Genomic DNA, 19,924 nt, shown 5'->3' on the forward strand with positions numbered 1-19,924 from the left:
CAACTTGATCTCTGATCGAAGAGCACGTTCCGTCCTCCGTTTTTAACTGCAAGCGTACATTCGATGCGCGGAGAGTTTTCGTCAGAGTCTCCTCGTATTCGAACAAGATCGCGTAAAACAAGAGACACGCGTTTTTCTTTCTCTTTTCTCTCTTCCTTCTCTTCTATCCAGCTTGATCTCCGATCGAAGAGCACTGTACCGTCAAACTTGTGTTTCTGGGTACTCGATAGCCGCCAATTAAGAACAACTATCTGTTTCAATTTTTGTAACGTATATTTAACTTCTAAATTACAACTATGTACAAGTATCTCGTGGTAAAATTGATGTGTGTGCTGATGCGTCGTGGAATGAATGATTTTGTAGAACTAACTGAGGGCGAAGATCTGTCTGGTTATATAGAGTCGTCGAGGGTGGTTGGACTGGTGGAAATGGAAGTTGTGGATCAGTGATTGGTGAGGTCCTTGGTGTGAGGGTGTGTCGAGGTAAAGGAAAAGTAAAGAGTGGGAAAAGGCGGAAAAATGCTAAAAAACATGCGGGTAGGTATAGAAACAAGAGGTAAAGGTAAGTGCAGGTCTGTCGAATCTGTTGGAGCTGTCCATGTGGTCACAGTCTGTTTGGGTGATTTCGAGGGTTGTGGAAGGTGAGGAGATTTACGACACGGTGCATGCTATTGAGATAAGTTAGGGCCAGGAATTGCAAAATGTGTGTAAAGTCACGTACCATCTGAATTTGGCACCCAGATGGCGAAGGAAAACTAAAGACCCTTCTCAAAAATAGCAGCCATTCCGACCGTGGCATAAATCTCGTAATGAATTATGGGATGAGTTTTGAAGTATATGGTTTTCGGGAACCGAACAAGCACGTTTGCAACGAGACTGTTGCCAGTCGCCGCGAAGATAACACTTTTACTACCGTAGCCTATTTGTTCTCTTAATACCGTCTACAAACTTGTACAGAGATGTTCGCGATTGCGTCACTGTAACAGCTCTCCCGCCGATAAGACCGTACGTACCACCTATGTCGGACGTGTTCGCGGAACTTTCCACGCGAAAAGTTACCACCGAAAGCGTTCCCCTACGCGAGGCTGGGAACAAGGCGCGGGCATGTTCGACGAGCCGAACGTTTCACGTGTCGCGTTTATAATTTATACATGGAATGCATAATCCGGCAGCCCCGCCCCGGATTTGCATAGTCGAGGCTGACCCGCGTAAAATAACGGTTAAATAACCCCGCGTCCAGCGGAGACCAACGCTCTTCCGTAAACCCCTTCGCGTTCGTGTGTTTAGTCTGCAGAAGCCGCGCTCTGTTAATGCGCCGGGCCATTTGTCCGCGCGAATGGACCAGTTAATTGTCCCCCCGTTACCGTGCAATTACGTTTGTCATGCGAGACAGCAGCCACCGGTATTCGCCGTCTTCGCAATTAGTCGCGCAATTAGCGTTTTCTTTGCCACGGCCCCGATATCGAGGCCCGCCCGCCGGACGAAGATTCGCGAGCGGATAACAGGGCTGAGCTTGGTGAACGAGATATCCGCGCGCGTGCGGTTAAGAATATATACCGGATTTCCCGGGCGACCCAGCTAATTTCCAACGATCCGGATCTCGCTTCGAAGCACTTCGATAACTCCTCTCCGGATAGGAAATTTGCTTCGAGCGGATTCGACGCCGGTTGCAGGTGGAACCGGTCGCAGTCGCTGTGCAAAAAGTTCCCGAGGAAATTAGAATCCGTTATTGGAACTTGGTGCTTTCGATTCGTGTTCCGGAAAGGATGTCCTTACGCGCGAAAACAAGCTCGCCTTTCGATGAGTTCTATCGTTTCGTAGCTTTCGCGATGGTAACCGGAATGGTGGAAAGTAGCATCGAAAATCGTGATACTTTTAAGAGGAGAAAACGAAGAGATCGTATTAGGGAGGTTACGTCTTAAGGGATGAAAAATTCAGCGTTCTACGAGCACTTGTATCACTTAACGGGGTAAACGTCCAGCTGCTCGAAATTGCGCTGTCGGAGACGCTGAGAACGCCAACTTCCTCTCCCGTGACCGTCGAGGTGCGCAACCGTCATCCTTCTTCGTTGGTCGAAAACGTTTAACTTAACTCCTACTCGAGACTTCCAGCGAGAGGAAATTTGGCAGGAAATACGAAGAGTTCGTCCAACCCTTAACTGGGCTCGGGAAATTCTCGTGGAAGTTAAACACCGGAAGGAGTATCGCGTCGAAAGTATCCAGAAGTTCGCCCCCCTTAAGGAGACGGGTGGAAACGTTTGCGTAGCTCGTTAATCGGGATCGATTTCAATTTTCTACCGTAGCTGAACCGCGAATAAATGACCAACTAACGAGGGAGAACCGCTACGAGCAAGTTTCGCGAACCGTCGAGAGCAAACACTCTGGCCGGCTGGCTCTCCCCCGTGTTGGTTCTCGTTCGTTTTCGTCGTGGAACGGAAACCAGCGAGGCAACGTAGACACGGGGACGGCGACAGACGTAACGAATCGCGAACCTCGATTCGTAGGAATCACCCGGCCGGAGAACGGAAACAAATATCGCTCGTACACCGGTTAACCGTCTCGCGTCCCCCGCTCCGCTTCTTCTTCGGTAAATAGACTCTCTGGAATCGGATTCCGTGCCCTCAGCGACGGGTGAAGCGTGTTTCTTAGCCGTCTCGTCTAACCGGAAGCGCCGTCGGATCCTCCGGCGTCTGAGACGCTTATAGGTTTCGAATCACGCCGCTGAGCGAAGCGATTCGCGATCGCGAGGCGAACTGTTTCTCTTCCGAGGAGAACGGACGTCGAATCGATCAGAATCGAAACGCTCGATAGAGATTCGTTGCGTTTCGACTGGGAAAAAATGCGGACGATCAGGGTTGCGCACCCCTGGCCGGAAGAACGGTCGCTGCGAATAGCGGCACCCTCCCTCCTGGCGCCCCTGTTAAAAATGAGACTATTCGCGAGCACTTTGGCGCGAGCCGACGGAACGGTTTGTCGGAAAATCGTGAAAATATTTCAGCAGCTTTTCCGGGCCGGCTTGATGCCATCGATATAATAAGAGCAGTGCTGCCGCGGCGGCGGCGGCTCCTTCCAGCCCCGGCTCTAAGCGCGGAGACTCATCCGGCCCGATAACTTCTCCGAGAAGCAGAAAATAGAAATGGATAGAGTAGGGTGGCTTACGTACCCCTCTCCGTCCTCTCTCGGATATATCCTACCTTTCTTTTCCCTTCCCCCCCAGCGCCTCGTACGCCTTTTCTACTCCCCTCGGTGGAGACTTATCCCGGCATTACCCTCGGCCGCGATCCGAGAATCATTAACGCTGTCCTTCGCGCGTATGCTTCGCGGAAATTTACGAGCCTCGAGCCGTAATTACAGGCCGGTTCAAAGGCGAAATTCTCAGGACGATTCGCGGTAAACGATATCCTCGAACGTTTTACTCGCGGTGGTGCTCGCGGCTACAGCGTAATCTCGATTCCGCGTTGTTTGCGCGAGATTCGTCCGCAAATATTTCCCAGCTCGACGATGTTGCTTTATTCAAATATTGATCGGAGAAGACACCGAGACCGCGGCGCGGGAACGATAAGGCTCGTTACTTAGCTGGATCGAAGGTGGCTGTCCTTTATTTCGATGCTTCCTGATCCCCTGCCGACGCTTCGCGTTTACCCTCCCATTTTTACGTGTCCAACGCGGTTCCATCTTAATCCGTCAAGCGGGGCGACAACGTTCGCGAGGAGAGCAGAGAGAACGCACGCTTTCTAATTCAATCTCGCCCACGAACGAAACGTCCGATTCGATTATTCGCCAGCCGTGATATCCCCAAGCCTGGCGGAGGACGGAAACCGCAAACGTGGCTCGATCTTTGCTCCGAAATCGAATCCCCCTTGACTCGCCGCCCTGTCGCCTTCCCTCCGTTCGCAAGGATAACGGACGTGGTTGCTCGGTAACTCCAACAGCCTATCCTAATCCTGCTAGGCGCAAATTTTCGAAGGCGACGCAATTCGACGCGCAACAACCCTCGATCGTTTAGAATTCGTTCCAATTAGACGGTGTTCGAGTTCCAATTTTAAAGGCTTCGTTGAGCCTGGCCCAGTTCCTCTCTCTAATTAATCCAAACTCCGTCGAAAGCCTCGTAATTAGCCGTAGTTTATCCGCTGGCAAAAATTTAAAACGGCCACTTTCACGGTAGACTTTTTTCGTATCCCTTTGCCGGATGCAGGAGCCTCGATTAGACGAGCGAGTGGCTGAATCGAAGGATCCATTTCTACTTTTGACGATCGTGTTGGAAACAGGCCTGGCTCGTCCCGCAAAAAGCCGCTTAGCCGCGTCCGTTACCAAGGGTGGAAAAGCTCCGAAGCCCCCGTCTGCGCTCGCCGATTTCCCTGCAGGGATAAACGGCAAAGTTGAAAGGCATGTTTCCCTGGTTTTTCGCTGTCTCCATCGAGGCGATCCCTCCCTCGTGGACAGGGTCACCGACGAAACTCGCGACGCGCCGTGGAAAAACACACCGTGGGGGTTGCGTCCGATGGAAGAGCCGGTGAAACTCTACCCGCGTGCTCGCGCGAACTTTCGACGCACCCTTGTTCCCGTTTGAAATTTTATAGCCAGTCAGAGTTCGCGTAACGTCCGCGGAACTGCGAAGGAAACTGGTTTGCGAATTTTCTTTCCTCCCCTCGCGTCGAACGTCGTCCGCTTAATCGTGATTCAGCGAACAGCCTCTCGACGGACACCGGGAAATGGCAGGTAACTGACCATAAAAGGGGCGCGCGAGACGGGCTTGTTAAACTTTGGCCTCGGGGGCAGGTTTTTGATGCGTCGCACGATGCGGGTAGGAATTAACGCGCGGCGCCTCGTTCGCTTGAGCGATGAAAAGAGAAAGAGAGGAGAAAGCGGGGACGAGGGAAGGAAGAGAGGACGGGCAGCGGGGTGGGTTAGGGTCGCGAACGGAAGTCAAGGGCAGCACGCTCGCGGCGGACGCTCGCCCCGTTGAAAAATGCATAACGAGGCGAGCACGCTCGGTCGGCGCGGTGCGTGCGGGCACAATATCAGCCGGGGAAACGGAGAAAGTGCCTGGGCAGGTTGCTAACCAGCCGGCATGCGGCCCAACGGACAGGTGCCGGTGACCTTGAGATCGTGCACCTTCCGCGTTGGTGAAACAGTCCACCGTGCGCTTGCTGTACGCTTCGCGCTGCGAGAGCGATTTGTATTATCTGAGGGCTCGTTTCCGCGGTGTACAGCGCGTCCAACTTATCCGTAGATCCCAGAAAAGTTTGCAAACTACGGAAGTGTTAATCGAAAGTGTCTTCGTTGATCTTAACTTCCTCATCGTAGTTAAAACTCGTTGGAATTGTATGTTCGAGCGTTCAACGCGTTCCTCGACGACGATCGTCGAATACGAACGAACCCACCCCTTCGAACGATCATCTCGATTCGCGATCGGGTGGTTCCACGAGGAACGCGAAGCATCCGTACTCGATTAAGCAGAATTTCAACGGCGGTAGGGGAAAAATCGTAGGGTCGGAGGGAATTTATGCGAGCTGGAGGGCCTACTCGGATTTCTGGGGTCCAGGAGGAGCGCGCGAACCATCCAGGCTCGCCTGGCCGTCTAACGGGGCAATAAAACACGGCGTCGGGACGCATCTGGGTTACGAGCCGCTGCCACGTTTCTTTATCTCGCGCCCCGGACGATCCTCTCCGGGTTTCTTCCACCCTGCGGAGGCGGCGAACCCTTCTTTCCCACCCTCGAGCCGACTCGCGCGACCATCCTCGCGCACCGATAAGCGTTTAACTCCCGCGCACTCGTGCGTGCCTTAAGAGGTGTACTCTTTCTTCTGCACACGGGGAAAACGAGCAAGTAAAGGCCTGCTCGGAAGCCGAGGGTCGTTCCAGGAAACGTTCGCGTGCATTTCGCTTACGGATACTTTAAGGATCGCGATCAGTTTTACAGAGGGGAAATGTTTCGATTGCGAAGTTGAGATGGAGGAACGCTGGTTCCGGTTTTTTTTTTTATATCCAGCTGTTGTACAACAGATAAATCAAAAGCTGAAAAAGGAGTGCTGTCGCGAACCTTCGATCTGGTGCGCGATTCGCGACAATTCGGTGTTGCGTTTCAGAACGCGAAGGGGTTGATGGAATTATATAGCGTGCTCTATGGAAATGGATACGTTTCCATAAAGCCTAGCGAGCGCAGTTCGCAGCCCCGCATTAGTATTCGAAATTCTGGTCGGATGCAAACCAACCAGCCTATCCGATGATCCCGCGAGGTTCCTCCACCGATGCCCTCTGACCTTTCCGGATATCTGACCCGCGCCGATCTGTGGTTTATGGAAAAGGCTATCGAACACCGGTACGCGTATACAAGGAGGAGCCCGCAAACGGGTATTATTCACGCGAGCCGGCATGCTCGACCGATTTCTCCGATCGAAAGGCCGCTTCACGTTCGAGTTATCGCGGCACAAAGAGCCGCTTATCAACTGGAACACGCTCCGCTCCGTTTCGTCTCGAATATTTTCACAACTGGTAGCACGAGCCGGTCGATCCGGCCGTCCGAGGCTATTCAGGGACTTTGTTACCCGCGCGTATTAACTTCCAGGCAATAAAAGTCCGGATAATAACGTATAGCCGCTTGCAATAGTCACCGCAAGCCAACCTAAGGGAAAACATTCGTTTTTCCGCGCGTTACTCTTCTACGCTCCCCGGCATTTCCTTTCCCCGGTCGCTACTCTCCGCCAGGATTTATTTCACCCGCTTCCACTTACTCCCTAGCCCCGAATTTATTCCGCGCGCGACCGAAAAGCCGATCCAGCCACCCTCCTCGGAAATACCTACCGGCGAGGCTGCCCCACGGATTTACTTTAATTGGCACACGTGGCGAGAAATTAAATATACGATGCGCGAGAAACGACCGTCCGTTCGACCTCTCGTCGAGACACCCTCTCGCCACCCTTTCGCTCGCGCGACAATTTTCCCGTTCGCCACGCGAATTCTCGCGGTCTTGCCTTGCGGTCCTCGTCGGAAGCGTTTAATTACTGTTACAATCGCGTTTCAGAGGCGCGCAGCACCCGCAGCGAGGGGGCGGGAAAAAAAGTAACACGAAGAATTCCTAACCGAAGGAACGAGCCGCGCGGCCGGACGAATTATAGCCGCAAATTATCGTAAAACTCGCTGCGCCACGGCCAGGTTACGACCAGCAGGGTGTAATTAAAAATTTCAAGCGTTAAGTGCACGCGTATATAAACGCGGGTGACTATGCGACGTTCTCTCCGAACAGAGCAACCACCCGCCTACCCTCGTTTCCGATATCGATGCTAAGGGTGGTTGGTTACCCGCTGCGGCTAACTCGCCACCGTCACTTGGAGGTCCCACAATTTTTGCTCGAATCGCTCGAAAAGAAGAAAGGAAACGCGCGATATCGACGAGTGGAACAGCGACGATGAACGTTCGAGGGGGTAGAAAACGATACTCAAACGAGACAATCTCGAAAGCTTCCTAATCGATGCTCAGTTTCGAAGGGTTGCGCGCGAACCTGAGAATGGCTCGAACGGGTTCGATTCGATTTCACCGCGTCTGTTTACCTTTCGTCCTGGTAACGAGCACCCGAAACGCTCGGAGGTATTTCAAGGAATACGATTATGACACCGCAGAGCGAGCACCGCCCCCGCCTGTTCTGGAGCAGGTTGCGCGCAGCTGATTTTATCGGTACACAGGGAAACGCGTGTAAATATGCAGATAGCTACTTGGCAACTCGTGTATACCCACGCTTAATGCGACCAGCTCGAGTCGTAGCCGCCCGCGGGAAAGCACGGACAGAGCTGGGGAACGTGTTCGGCTAAAGGGGAGTAATACGGTATCGAGGCCAGTCCGTGGTTCGCTGCTTTATTAATTGGACGCGTTTGTGGAACGACGATGCTGGAAGCACCTGACGCGTTAATCCCTTTTCCGAATCTTTGGACCAACGCAGCTCCCGTTGAACGTCGTCTAATTAATTAGCAGAACCGTTCGCGATAATCTACGGTGACTTTTACGCGAACGACGGTTCGTCGAGTGACGTTTGGGGTTGGTTACAAGTTCCTCTGCCGAGAGAAAGATACACGCGTCTCAGTGGCGAAAGTTCGCTAACAATGCCCAGCCGATGGAACATCTGTTGACAACGGCCGATATCGAGGGACCGTGATCGGCCAGCCCTGACAACTATCGCTTCTATACTCGCGAGACCCAATTAGAACGTCGAGCCTATCGCGATCCGACCGCTCGATCGAGGGACAACGAAATAACACCCCGGTCCAATAAACCCGCGCCAGATGTAACATCGATCGCGTCTTTATTTGATACGCGGCCGGTTCAACGAATAAATACCTTGGTAACGAGAGGTGCAATCAAATTTTCATCGCGCCAACTCTCTGTTGTACAGAGTCGTCCTCCGTGTTTTCTCATAGTTTCCCAACAAGTCTGTCGCAACCAGACGATGGTTAAGGTCGGATCCACGGATTGCTCCCGCACCCAGGAGACCTAATTACAGGAAGCTCGAGCCATCACGCGAATCCACGGGAACACACGCATCCAAGCTTCTCCGACGGAAGTAGCTCGCGCGTTTCAATTTGCGCGGGAGTTCACCAAAAATCTCTCCCGCCTACGGTGATTCCAGCCCAGAAGTTACCCATTAATTCGTCGTGATCGCTGTTAATTTACTATTAATTTGTCCGTGTAATCGCCCAATCAAATGCATTATGGGCGTAACGCTTCGAACGAGTCACTGGTTTAATCGTTGTAATCGAATAGGGTTGAATTTAAATTGAGCATTTACTGTACACAGCGTGCTGATAGAATCGATCGCGGTCCTATCGAAAATGGTAGATAACGGGGTTTGGGGGACGAAGGCGGAGAGATAGCTGGAAAACAGTGAGGTGGGATTAAAAAAAATTGGTGTAAAATAATATCTAATTTCGAAGGGGACACGAGCGAGGCGTTTTCGAGGCACCTCTTTGAAAAATTCATGATCGCGTCGTGCAGGAGGCGAGCGGCGGGCAAACAAAATGCACGCGCGCCCACCCCGACCGCGACAGCCTTTTCAATATGCAAAATAAATCGAGCTAACCGCGCGACCGGCGATAAATAAAGCAAATATAATGCGTGCTCCCATCGAACAGGCGTTTTTCCTCGCGGCCCGTCGCGAAAAATCGAATTGGCCGTCCCGCAAATTAAGCGCCGGTCAAACAGCCTTTCAATACGGCCTATGAAAATTAAATCCCTCGGGCATTGTTGAAAAGCGACGCGTGTGCACAGAGGCCTGCGCCAGCGAACGGGAGGGAAAAATAGAGGCGAAGCTACACATTGTTGCTCCTCTCTGTGTTTGTAACGCAAAATCATTCGAAATGATTGGCTAGATTTTACAACCAGATGAGTTCGAGCATTGAATTCGAATTGTTTAAAATCCGCCACTCTCCAATTCAATTCTTGGCGATCCGATCGATTCGCGTTCGCATCTCCAATTGAAATAAGACAGTTAAAAGATGTTCGAACCCAATTCGAATATCGATATCGAACAAATCCACTTATTCCCCCAATTCCTCGACACTTTCGCAGGTGCGCGAGAAGGGTCTAAAAGCCATCTAGGCGGATCGTCGTCGAGCAATCGAGTACCGCCGCGACGAAATCGTTGCAGGCAACGCGTGTGTCGCATCTCGTCCTATTCTCCACCCCCTCGTTCCTCCGCACAGGATTCGATCGTCCCGCGAACGTCGCTTCGCTATCGACGCGGTAACCGCCATCGTCGTCGCCCTCGCGATTGTTAGTACGAATCGTCGTTATCGTTATTGCACCGCGGCGAGGGATGACGCGCGAGTTGCGGTCCTCGCTCGTTTCCCGCCTCTCGACTGCCTACGTGCCCAATTCCCATCGCAATCCCGGATTGCGGATGCCCGCTGGAATTATTTCGCCGGGCAGCTTTTAGACGCCACCCCTCTTTGACCGTCACCCTCGTAGCGAGAGGCTCGATGGTGCTCGTCGCTTCGCGCGTGGCTCGATGGACCGTTTTCTTCCTGAAATCGAATCGAACACGCACGCTGGTCGTTCGAGCGGTTGGCAAAGGCTTCGAGTGATACAACTGTCCGAGATTTCAGATCGACCAACGGAAGACGATCAATCGAATCGTTAATCGCGCGATCCGGTCGTTAGGCCGGTGTAATTGATTGGTCCGCGGCGCTAATGGGCACGCGATGAATTATATCATCGTGGCTGTCCTCCTCGACATTGCCCGGTGACCGCGAATATGACCGACGTAGAGGGGGTCGCTAATGAAATTTGCATCGTCGGAAATTAATTCGCGCGCAGACCACCATTCCCGTCGATGGTCATCCTCCGGACGGAAAATCGAGTTATCGATTTTAATGGGAAACGGAGGCCGTCTCGCGTTCACGCCCGAAATCGGGACGCGAGGGGATTCACGAGGGGTAGTAAAGAAAGTTCCCGCGTGCCCGCCTCGAAATCAGACAGCCGTAGAGAGAAATCTGACTTTATCTTTCGCAGCCTATTTTTACGATTCTCGGCCGAGAGATATTCAGACGGCGTGGCCTGTTTTGAATAAGTAATACGCCCTGGAAAAGTCGATCCCACGGCGTTCCCGTCGTTTCGCATCGATCTCGCACCCCCGTTACCGGTCTCTGATTTTTCCGTGAACACCTCGCGCGATTAAATGCGTCATCGAAACGGTGGAGAACACTTTCGAACAAACGCGATGGTTCTGGCGATGAAACACGCCCGAATGAGAGCGGTAAAGAATGAAATTAGCCTGGGACAGAATGGTTAAAGCGAACAGAAGCCATTCGGGGGTTGGCGCTGCTCGGTTGTTGGTTCTTAAACGAACAATTAATGCGAAGAAAAGACCTCGACGTGGTCAGGGTCGAGGGTGAACTCTAAGTAGGTTTCATTGCGATAATTTCGACGATAATAACCGTAATAATGGCAACAGGAGCGAGAAGAAATTTCGCCCGGGGCAGGGTACAACAGGTAGCATCCCTCTCGAAGACACTTTTCAGTAATTTCAATGGAAGACGGATGAGGGGGGGAAAAATGTAGGTAACTTCGGTTCTTCTCGCTCGAACATAACCGTCGTCCCGTCCCATACCCATCGATGCATCTTTTCGTCAATTTTCTCACGGACGATCGATTTGCTCGAATAAAAGGTGAAAAACGGGGGGTGGGGCCGGGAAGTGGATTAAAGCAATTTTCTGTTTCGCAGCGCGTACAGTTCCTCGACTTGTCCGCGGTAGCCTGGCTGCTCGTTGAACGAAAATTGTGGAAGTTGAGATTGGAAGTTGAATTAGATTTAACTTTGAAAGTCCATCCGGCGGCAAGTCAGCGCGGCAAAATAGCCGAAAGTGACAATTTCCTGCTTTCGGTCACGAGCCGTGAAACACCGTGGAACTAGTTCCCATCTTGTTTCCTTAATCCCGCCTTTTCTTTGAACCCCTTCCCACGGTCTGTCACTCTAACCGGGGTATCCTGCGTGACACAGCTCGCGCAACTGTTGCATGTAAAACTTGCTCCGAAACTATAATTGTCTCGGATGAAATTTCAACAAATCTTATTAAGCACGAGACACCCTTAACGAAGACAAAACGCTACGTAGTCTCTATCCATTAATTACATCCTCCGTAGTCAGATTCAACCGCAAGGTGGTGTAACTACCCGTTCGAGGAGTATGCAGACAGTTATTCTTAGCAGCCTGCATTATTAACGCTCGTTCGACTCGCGTCGTTCATTTTCCATAAGCTCCGTGAAAGTCATAGCCGATCGTCGAGCTAAAAACAACCCCTTCCGATCCAACGACGAGAGTGTCGCCGATCTTGGGAGATAAATCTCGAGCGAGTCACGTCCGTGAATCCGTGCGATATTAATTAATGAAATCGATCAGGGAGAAACGACAACGTTGAACGTGACGAATCTGGGTCAACGGTGCGCGAGGTGTCGGTCGGTCGTATCCACGTAATTTTCTTGCCCGTCCCGGCCTCGAGGGAGCCAGGACCGGCCGTGTCGTACCCTTTTCCGCTCGAAATAATTAATATACAAGGCACGGGAGAGTGATCCGTAGGCGGTGGGATTTCGGTCCAAGGAAAGCTCTTTCCGAGGGAGGCCAGGCGAAGCCCATGAAGTGCTAATGTGCTTCCGTAAAGACCTGCACGCCGCCGCGGCTCCGACGACCGGTTCATAAAAAATGTACGGGGCTACGCGAGCTTGCCAGGCGAACCGTTTCCTGCTGCTCCGGGGTGAACTCGCGATTTTAACTAAAAGGAACGATAAGGGGACCTGCGCGATGTAATTTAAAGCGCGGATATGTAGAGCGGAATATACGTGCAGGGTGACTCGAGGGCGGAAAGTACTCGCGGCGATTCCGTGGTTGAAAGCCAAGCCGTGTCAGTTCTCGAAACGGTTTACTTTCCTAGCTATCGATGCACGCCCACTTGTACGGTAATTTCTCGATGAATCGAGAGTTGGATTACGACGAAGCGAAGGGAGGCTAGCTTCCGACACTGGACGGAACCCTCAAAGAAACGGAAGTACACATCGCGTACCGTTATCAGGCGACGCGTGTCACCCTTGAGAAAGCAAAAAACGGACTCGCGTGACGATTTTTCCAAGAGAGAACGGAATTAATGTAACACGGCGGCGGGGCCGGTGTATCACGGGGGTGGTTCTGTCCGACGTTCTTTTTCGCTCACGCGACACGCTCGAGCCCGCCATAAATTCACCGCGGCAAAGAGAAACGAAACCCAAGAAGGCGCGCGATGCTTTATGTCCCGCATCACGCGACCCACCGATAAACATTAACGAACCAATCCCAACCCCCCGTGCCTTTCCGCGTTTTCCACCCTCCACGGGTAACCGCGCCGAGGGTGAAAGTTATCGTTTCGGCCGGCTGCTCTCTCGCATTCTTCCACCAACCCGCCTCCTTTCCTCCTGAACCATCGCACCCTCCCCCTTTTCCCTTTCGCCGCTTCTTCAACTGGAGCTTGGCCCTCTTCGACCCTGTTTGGCCCACTTTTCTCTGTCGCGTGGCGATCGCTCGTCCTCGTTGGACACGCTCCGATTTTCGCGACGAGTAGTTTCCGTCGAGTGATAGTCGCGTTCTTAATCATCCCTGCGTCCTCCCTTGGGAAACGCGATCCGCTCTTCAAGGCGAACGGGTAACCTTTTCGCGAGGAAAAATGGATCCGTTTCGTGACGAATCAGTGGATTGCCCGCCGTAGTCAGACACGATTCGTAAATGTCGGGGGGTGCCGAAGAAACGATCTATCGGCGGTTTGCCGGCTCTAGAAAAAGCTCGACGATATCGCGTGGGTTAGATTAATTTACGGGAGCGGTGGGAGGCGAACTAGGTTAAATTGTAATTCTCGTAGAACGGGCGATTCGTAGAGAACCTATCCAGTCTTCTGCTCGACGTATCCCTCGTTCGATACCGATTCGAATTTGAATTCCAACGGCGCCCACGGCGCACTTGACGTCGAATACCCACGCGCACAGACGTTTTCATTTAGCCGTCGAGCCGGTCCCTCTTTCTTTCCCGCCTTAATTCCCCGCCCCTATTCGCAACCCTCTGTGCTCGCGCCACCTGTTCACTTCCATCGAGACCTGAAGTACGCGCGAGACCCCGTAACGAATGCGTTCCCGGTTCTACCCGTGTGAGACGGCTCGATAACGATCGACGCTCGCATCGCGAATAACCCCGCCTTTTCATACAACCGCGTATCATCGTCGACGACGTCACCCCATTCTCTCTCACCTGAAGCCTTCTCCAGCGGAACTTGAAAACCCTTTCACCAACCAGTCAAGTTCAATCGCGTCCGCGACAATTCGAAACGTTCTATAATGCTTTAACGCGGCGATTGCGAACAACCCCTATAAGTGTGGGTTCGTTGCGCGACACATCCATGGTGAAAGCACACGCGGTACCAACGCGTGGGCGGAAGCCACGATTTTCATAAACCCTTATTGCCATGTTCGTTGCCGAATCACGAAAGAATCGCTAGGCGACGGAGGGAGAGGCGAGGAGCTTAAGCGTTGACGACAGTTTGAGAGATCCAGCGGGTATCCCGTTTGCGGCTAATGTACAACCCTCAACCCTCGTAGCGGACGTCCTTTCCTCTCGAGTAGAGCCGCGACTCGAACGTCAGAGGAAATCCGCGCCTACCCCGTTTCGAGGAACGTTTCCTTCGCTACCTCTCTCGTTCTTCCTCCAGTTCCCCTCGCCTGCTATCCGTTCCTTTCATACGTCCACCCTCCCGACTCGTCCCTCCCTTTTTTCGCTCCCTCTCAAACGCCAGATGCTGCTAACTGCACCCTCCTGACGAGATCCTCCTGCACGCTGCCTGTTCAGCTTCTTTCCATCGAGCCTTCTTCGCGAGCCGTGGCTGAATTCTCACGCACGCGGCTCCGTCCAACCCGCAGACCAACCCTGTATCGAACGTCTCGCGGTCGTTCGACGCCCTTTGCCCTCTCTACCACCCCCATCACCAGCGTTTTGCGGTTGTTCGCGCCGCCAGCCACCCGACCAACCCCTCTCTCCATCTTTCATCACTGCGATTGGCCCACGAGCGTTGTTGTATCCGCGGAAAAATTGCTCCGAGTAATTGAAGGGCTTTCGTCTTACACTCTGATTATTCCCTGGCCTTCGCTCCAACGAACCGGTTCCGTCGAGAGGGGGTTGAAGTGTCCATTCGAAACAGTGAAACGCTACCGTCCCATTAATCGCCGATCGTTTATCAATCAGCATCGACGCATCGATCGCTCTCTTCGACACTCGTGCAGCTCGCGTCGATACACGTGTACGCTAAACTGTACGGCACGTTCGATCGCGCGGTAACAATGGCCTCGCACTCCCAGCGTATGGTCTCTCGCGCGTTTCACCGCGTCAATTACCAGCTACGATGAATCGTTCTCTCGTTAATGGCTGGCGGAGGGACGCGTCGCGATAAATGCGCCGGTTATTTGATCGGCGCCCGGCCCTTATTGCATAAACAGTTTCGCCGTGGCATAAATTTCTGGCAGAGCGAGAGGAGGAAGAGGCGGAGGGGTGGCCTGGTCGAACGAACGAGGGAATTCCAACGATACGGCGCAAGCGAGAATTCGCCCAAGTTTCGCGAAACGACGCGGACGCCGGGCAACTCGGTGCTGCTCGGGCACGCTCGGTGATTAATTAAAACGGAGGTTAATATACGGGTCGGGGCGCGGCTTTAAGAGCAATTCATACTGTCCCGGGGGTCAACCACGGAATACTTTTAAGCCGGTTCCACGGTGGAAAGAGTCAACGAGCCGGCCTGATTCCACGGCTGACTTAATGGGCTACCCTGCTAATTCCGTGGAGACTTAAATCACGCCTGCGTATCGAATGAATTACCCACTAGTTTCCACGAATAGTTCCTGTCCGCGCGCCAGAAAAACGCCGGCTCCTTTCGCGCGGCCGCCAGCGCTCTGGAACGCTGACCAAGAGGGTTAGCTCGCTCTTCCCACGGAGGTGACTTCGCGGCGGAAAATAGAGTTTATCGGTGAAAGATGAAATGAAAATGTTCGACTCGTCGAGGGAAACGCGCGGGGCGTCTCGTATCGCGATGAAATCAATTCTCGGGGCGGAAATGTCGGATGCTCGAGAGGGTGACCGTATCAATCTTTGACGGATCAAGGGGGCTTCGCGGCGCCGCTCGAGTCCGTGGCATCCATTAAACTCTCGTCAGCCGGGCATCGAGGCGTTGGGCAATGGACTTAAGCAAGTTGGATGAAAGTTTCCCCGCTGGAAGGAAAATTAGATGACGCGAGATATCGCGGCCCCTTTCTTCCCCTTTCTGTTCGTCGACGATGCTTCGTGCCTGCTGACGCTGGATTATGAATATTTCATTTTTTCTTTTTTTTTTTGGCGAGAACATCGTGGTAGAACCCGTACACGCTCCCTGAATCCCGACATGCGTGCCGATGGACGCCAGCCGTTCATTGTTCGAGGACAATATACGCGCCCCCGAGTAACCTTATCAACGTCTCTTCTATTTGGACTCTATGTCGATGGTTATTCAATGTTCGAGCATCGTGCAATATTTTACCAAACTGCTGCGTATTTACTATCGAACTGACTGCCGTATTTAATGGACCAGGATGATCGCAGTCAGAAATTGTAGCGAGTAGCATTGTCCATTTGCAACCACGTACGCAGAACCGATAATAGGCGTGGGCGACGTGGCATCCAAGGCATTAAAATAATGGAAGAGAGAGAGTTTGATTATAGCGATGCCGAGCGTCTAACACAGAAGTACTAAGTAACTAATCCTGTTCTTTCTCTTTCTCTGTTTCAGCTCTCGGAGCTCGAGCAGCGGGTGTTGGAAGCGGAGGGCCGGGCCGACGAGGCGGAGGACAAGGTGAGAATAAATTACAATCGCCATTTCGTTTCGTCATCGACGGGAAAACCTCTTCTCCTCCGCGTTTTTCATCCTCTCGATTCCCGTCTCGTTGCCCGTTTCCTTGAGCCCGTGAACAACCCATTCAGGCCACCGAGAGAAATCGAAACACGTCCCGTTAAATCGGTTTCGCGCTAGCGCCTCCGCCGCCTGCCAATGTCCAATCGATCCGATGTAAATAATTAAGCCACCTCGTAATTTAACGGGACGCGATTGTCTTTGATTAACGCGCGATCGACTAGCCCGAAGGCATCAAGGATAAATTATTTATTTACCGAGTGGTAACGACGTTTCCTTTAATCATTCACCTCGAGGACACTGTGCACCTGGTGTTCCGTTGCAATTTCATCGCGGTGAATCTCGCGATTCCGCTTCGAAGATCGTATTAACATCAACAATCCGGTTTCACCATTTAGCGAAACGAAAGGACTCGCGTTATTTTGACTAATCAATAGAGTGGCATAGCGAAACGTTGCATTGCAGCTCTACGCGCACTTTGACCTTTTCTAGGAACCTTGCCCCTGATTTCCACCTGGCTATTTCAACTTCCAGTTAGACCGTGAAACATTAAGATTCAGTAATCCAGGTTAATTACCAGTTCGTGCATAAGTTGGCGGCGTGGAATATGGAAAGTGGATACGTTAATAAACGCTCGAGAACATGTAAACCTCCTGTTCGACACTCCATCTACGGAACGATAACGTAACACCGGCTGGGACACTACATCATTTTTCTTCGTTCGAATATTCATGCATCGCACGAAGTGTTAGCAGCTGTTTATTTCCGTCGAACTTCACGGCGAAGAGAAAAGAAAAATACAACTCTCAAGTTCCACGTGAAAATACCGATACTGCGTTACCGACCAGAGGAAGGCTGGCGTCGACTTGGAGGGTGCAGCTGGGTGCCCGTATACTGTCGTCTCCACCGAGTTCCTCATCGATTTTCTCGCTCGACCTTCTACCCCCGTTGCCTGGGCCCTTACCGACGGACACTCGAATTTCCATAAACGATTTCCTGCCACCGTACTGTACCAACTGTGGGCAATTACCGTTCTGAAACGACCATTTTCCGACCTTCCACCTGGTATCTCTTTAATTGATACAATCGACCCTTCGAGGTACCGACGAACACTTTCATCGATCCGTTTCGCGTGTCCACTTCGATCGACGTCGATGCTCCTTTCGTACACGGAACAGTGCACAATGATCGCCACGAAACCATCCATTCGTAGAGCAGGAAAAGCATTCTTGACCCAGTTTCACTCCACAGTCATCGCGTACCGTAACAACCCCCTAAGTTACCAATATCCTCAGAATTCTCTCAATCTCGATGCGTGTCCATTTAAAAGTCGAAGTCTTCCGTTTATCCCGACGGAAGAACCAAGTAGTAGCTCCAGAGAGATGAGTTCAGTCGGTATTCCCGTAGGATCCGGGGTATCAGGGCGCATGTGTTACGGTCTCATTGATTTTCCCATTCTATGAGAAAGACGGAGGCCACCGGGACGGGTGGAAGGCGACCAGCTGGAACCGCCGATGGACGGAACGCGGGGTGCCGCGAGGTGGCGAAACCGCGGGGGCGGGAGGGTGACAGAGGCCGCGACAATATGGCCGTGCGACCGGCGGGCAAGACCGTCGTTTTGTTGTGACCTCGAAATCCGGTTGAGAAGAACGGGCGTTCGCGTAACCACGTGCATCCGCGGTCCCCCGATCGTCCATCCGCGGCCACCCTTCGATCACGCAGGGGAGGATCGACCGTGGCCAGTCTCGTCGACGAACCACCGCGTTCTTGAGAACTATGGAGCACGGCAGGTGACATCGATGAAAGGTAAACCAACCAGTCCACCCCGTCACCGGCCAGGCCGCAACTTCGCGCCTCCGTGTTTCGGGTCTTCCATCGATTTCTCGAGGAGTCGTCTTCGGTGTTTAGCCTTTTGGGTCGAGTGGTTTTTGAGGTCACGGGTGACGAAGCCATTCCTCTTTGCGGTTATTCCGTTCGAGTAAACTGTTAGTCTTGGTTGGTTCAAGGGGCTCGTGTTAACCCTCTCGACACTTGACTCGCTTGCTTTCTTTACGTTCGCGTACTTCCCTCGGATGCGTTGTTTAACTATCGACGAAGCAGACGCGTAGTTGGGAAGAGGAACCAAGGTGCGTCGAGGTAATTTTTCGAGTTTAATGGAAGTTGACGAGTGTCAGTGCGTTTGATCGCGATTAAAGCGAGCGGGATCGAGGAGTGCGACGACACGAAGTGTCGCGAGGCTAGGGAGAAGAGCCGAGGGAGAAACTTAGGGAGACGTTGGTTCGACTTAACGACCCGCTTTGACGGGACGTGTCGCGTATAGAATTGGCGTACGGCCAATTCGTGAGTAATCCCCGTTTCCCGTGAGCACCCGCACCGGCGAACAAAATAAAGGTGCGCGCAGACGTTCCCCGCGCGCACACGCACGCACACAGTTCCTTTAAATATTTCAAAGCAACCGTGGCGCCGGACTGTTTCCAATGTTACTGTTTCGCCTCGTTTCAGACCCCTTGCGCGGATAGATTCTTCGAGGCTACCCTTTGAACCGAGTTCTACGAGAGCCGTCGTCGGATCGTAGCTCTCCATCGTTTAACCTCCGCGGAGTTTGCGTTCCTTACGTAACCTTCGAGAAAATCTGCAACCATTTTCCTTATCACGCTCGTTGCCAAGAGTGCAGCGTTCTTTGAAACGATTCTCGTTTAACTTATTTCCACTCGACGAATCTCGATCTCTCTGGTCCCCGACAATTCCTCGTTAACGTTAAAACTTGCGCAACTCACGCGATACAGCGGACAATGTCGAGCCCTTCAGTCGACGACGCGTTTCTCACGCGTTCGTCGGTCGTTGATCCATTTAGTCAGCCGCACTCTTTCCCTCCCTCTCTCTCTCTCTTCTTTTTCGTTTCCCTGCTCTTTTTTTTCGCGGCTCGTTCCCTCGACGATCGCGACTGAATGAATGTTTCTGCATGTACAGCGCGCGCTAACGGGCCTGCTTTTGGCGGGAAGCCAGCAGCGATTCGACGCCGCACCCCTCGCGAGGTGATACCGTTTAGTCGCGTGCACGCGCACGTGCGCTGGACCAGCATCGAAAGATAAGGGGACCAGCCAGTCTTCCGCTCGTCCAGTCGAACCCTCTCGTTCCCCGCTGTAAATCCATCCACCCTATTCGACGGGCAAACAAAGTGGCCCTCCCTTGCCATGCGATCATCCGCAAGTTCCGAGACCCCGTATGCGTACGGGATTTTTAAAACGCTTCGAATATGAAACGCTTGTAATATCTGCTTTGAATTCATTAATACAGACAGCTTGAGAAATATCGTAGTTTCGAATAAATGTATTGGTAGCTGGTCTTCCAAGAAGAGGAAGTTTTGTTTCCCAGAGAGCACTCGAACGACCGTTCTCGTAGATCAACGATAGGATAGGATTCGATTATTCCAACGCGGTGCTATTTCTAGTTTCGCAGCGTTTGGCTTTCAGGTCCGCGCCTCCTCGGGCGCGCA

The 19,924-nt window shown here is 52.5% G+C and overlaps 1 protein-coding gene across 7 annotated transcripts in view; it reads left to right on the plus strand.

Annotated features, from left to right (window-relative positions):
- The window catches only part of LOC143424221 (uncharacterized protein CG43867), an 88,904-nt gene that overhangs the window by 58,603 nt on the left and 10,377 nt on the right, over window positions 1-19,924 (plus strand). For 6 of the 7 annotated variants that reach the window (XM_076896139.1, XM_076896144.1, XM_076896143.1 and 3 more), the window contains exon 3: window positions 16,309-16,371. In XM_076896139.1, the coding sequence (XP_076752254.1) occupies window positions 16,309-16,371 (63 nt within the window). Of the gene's footprint in view, window positions 1-16,308; window positions 16,372-18,168; window positions 18,235-19,924 lie in introns of those variants that run through there. The other variant, XM_076896146.1, reaches the window with a different exon arrangement.

This window comes from Xylocopa sonorina, chromosome 6, assembly GCF_050948175.1.
Source record: "Xylocopa sonorina isolate GNS202 chromosome 6, iyXylSono1_principal, whole genome shotgun sequence".
Taxonomy (NCBI): Eukaryota; Metazoa; Arthropoda; class Insecta; order Hymenoptera; family Apidae; genus Xylocopa; species Xylocopa sonorina.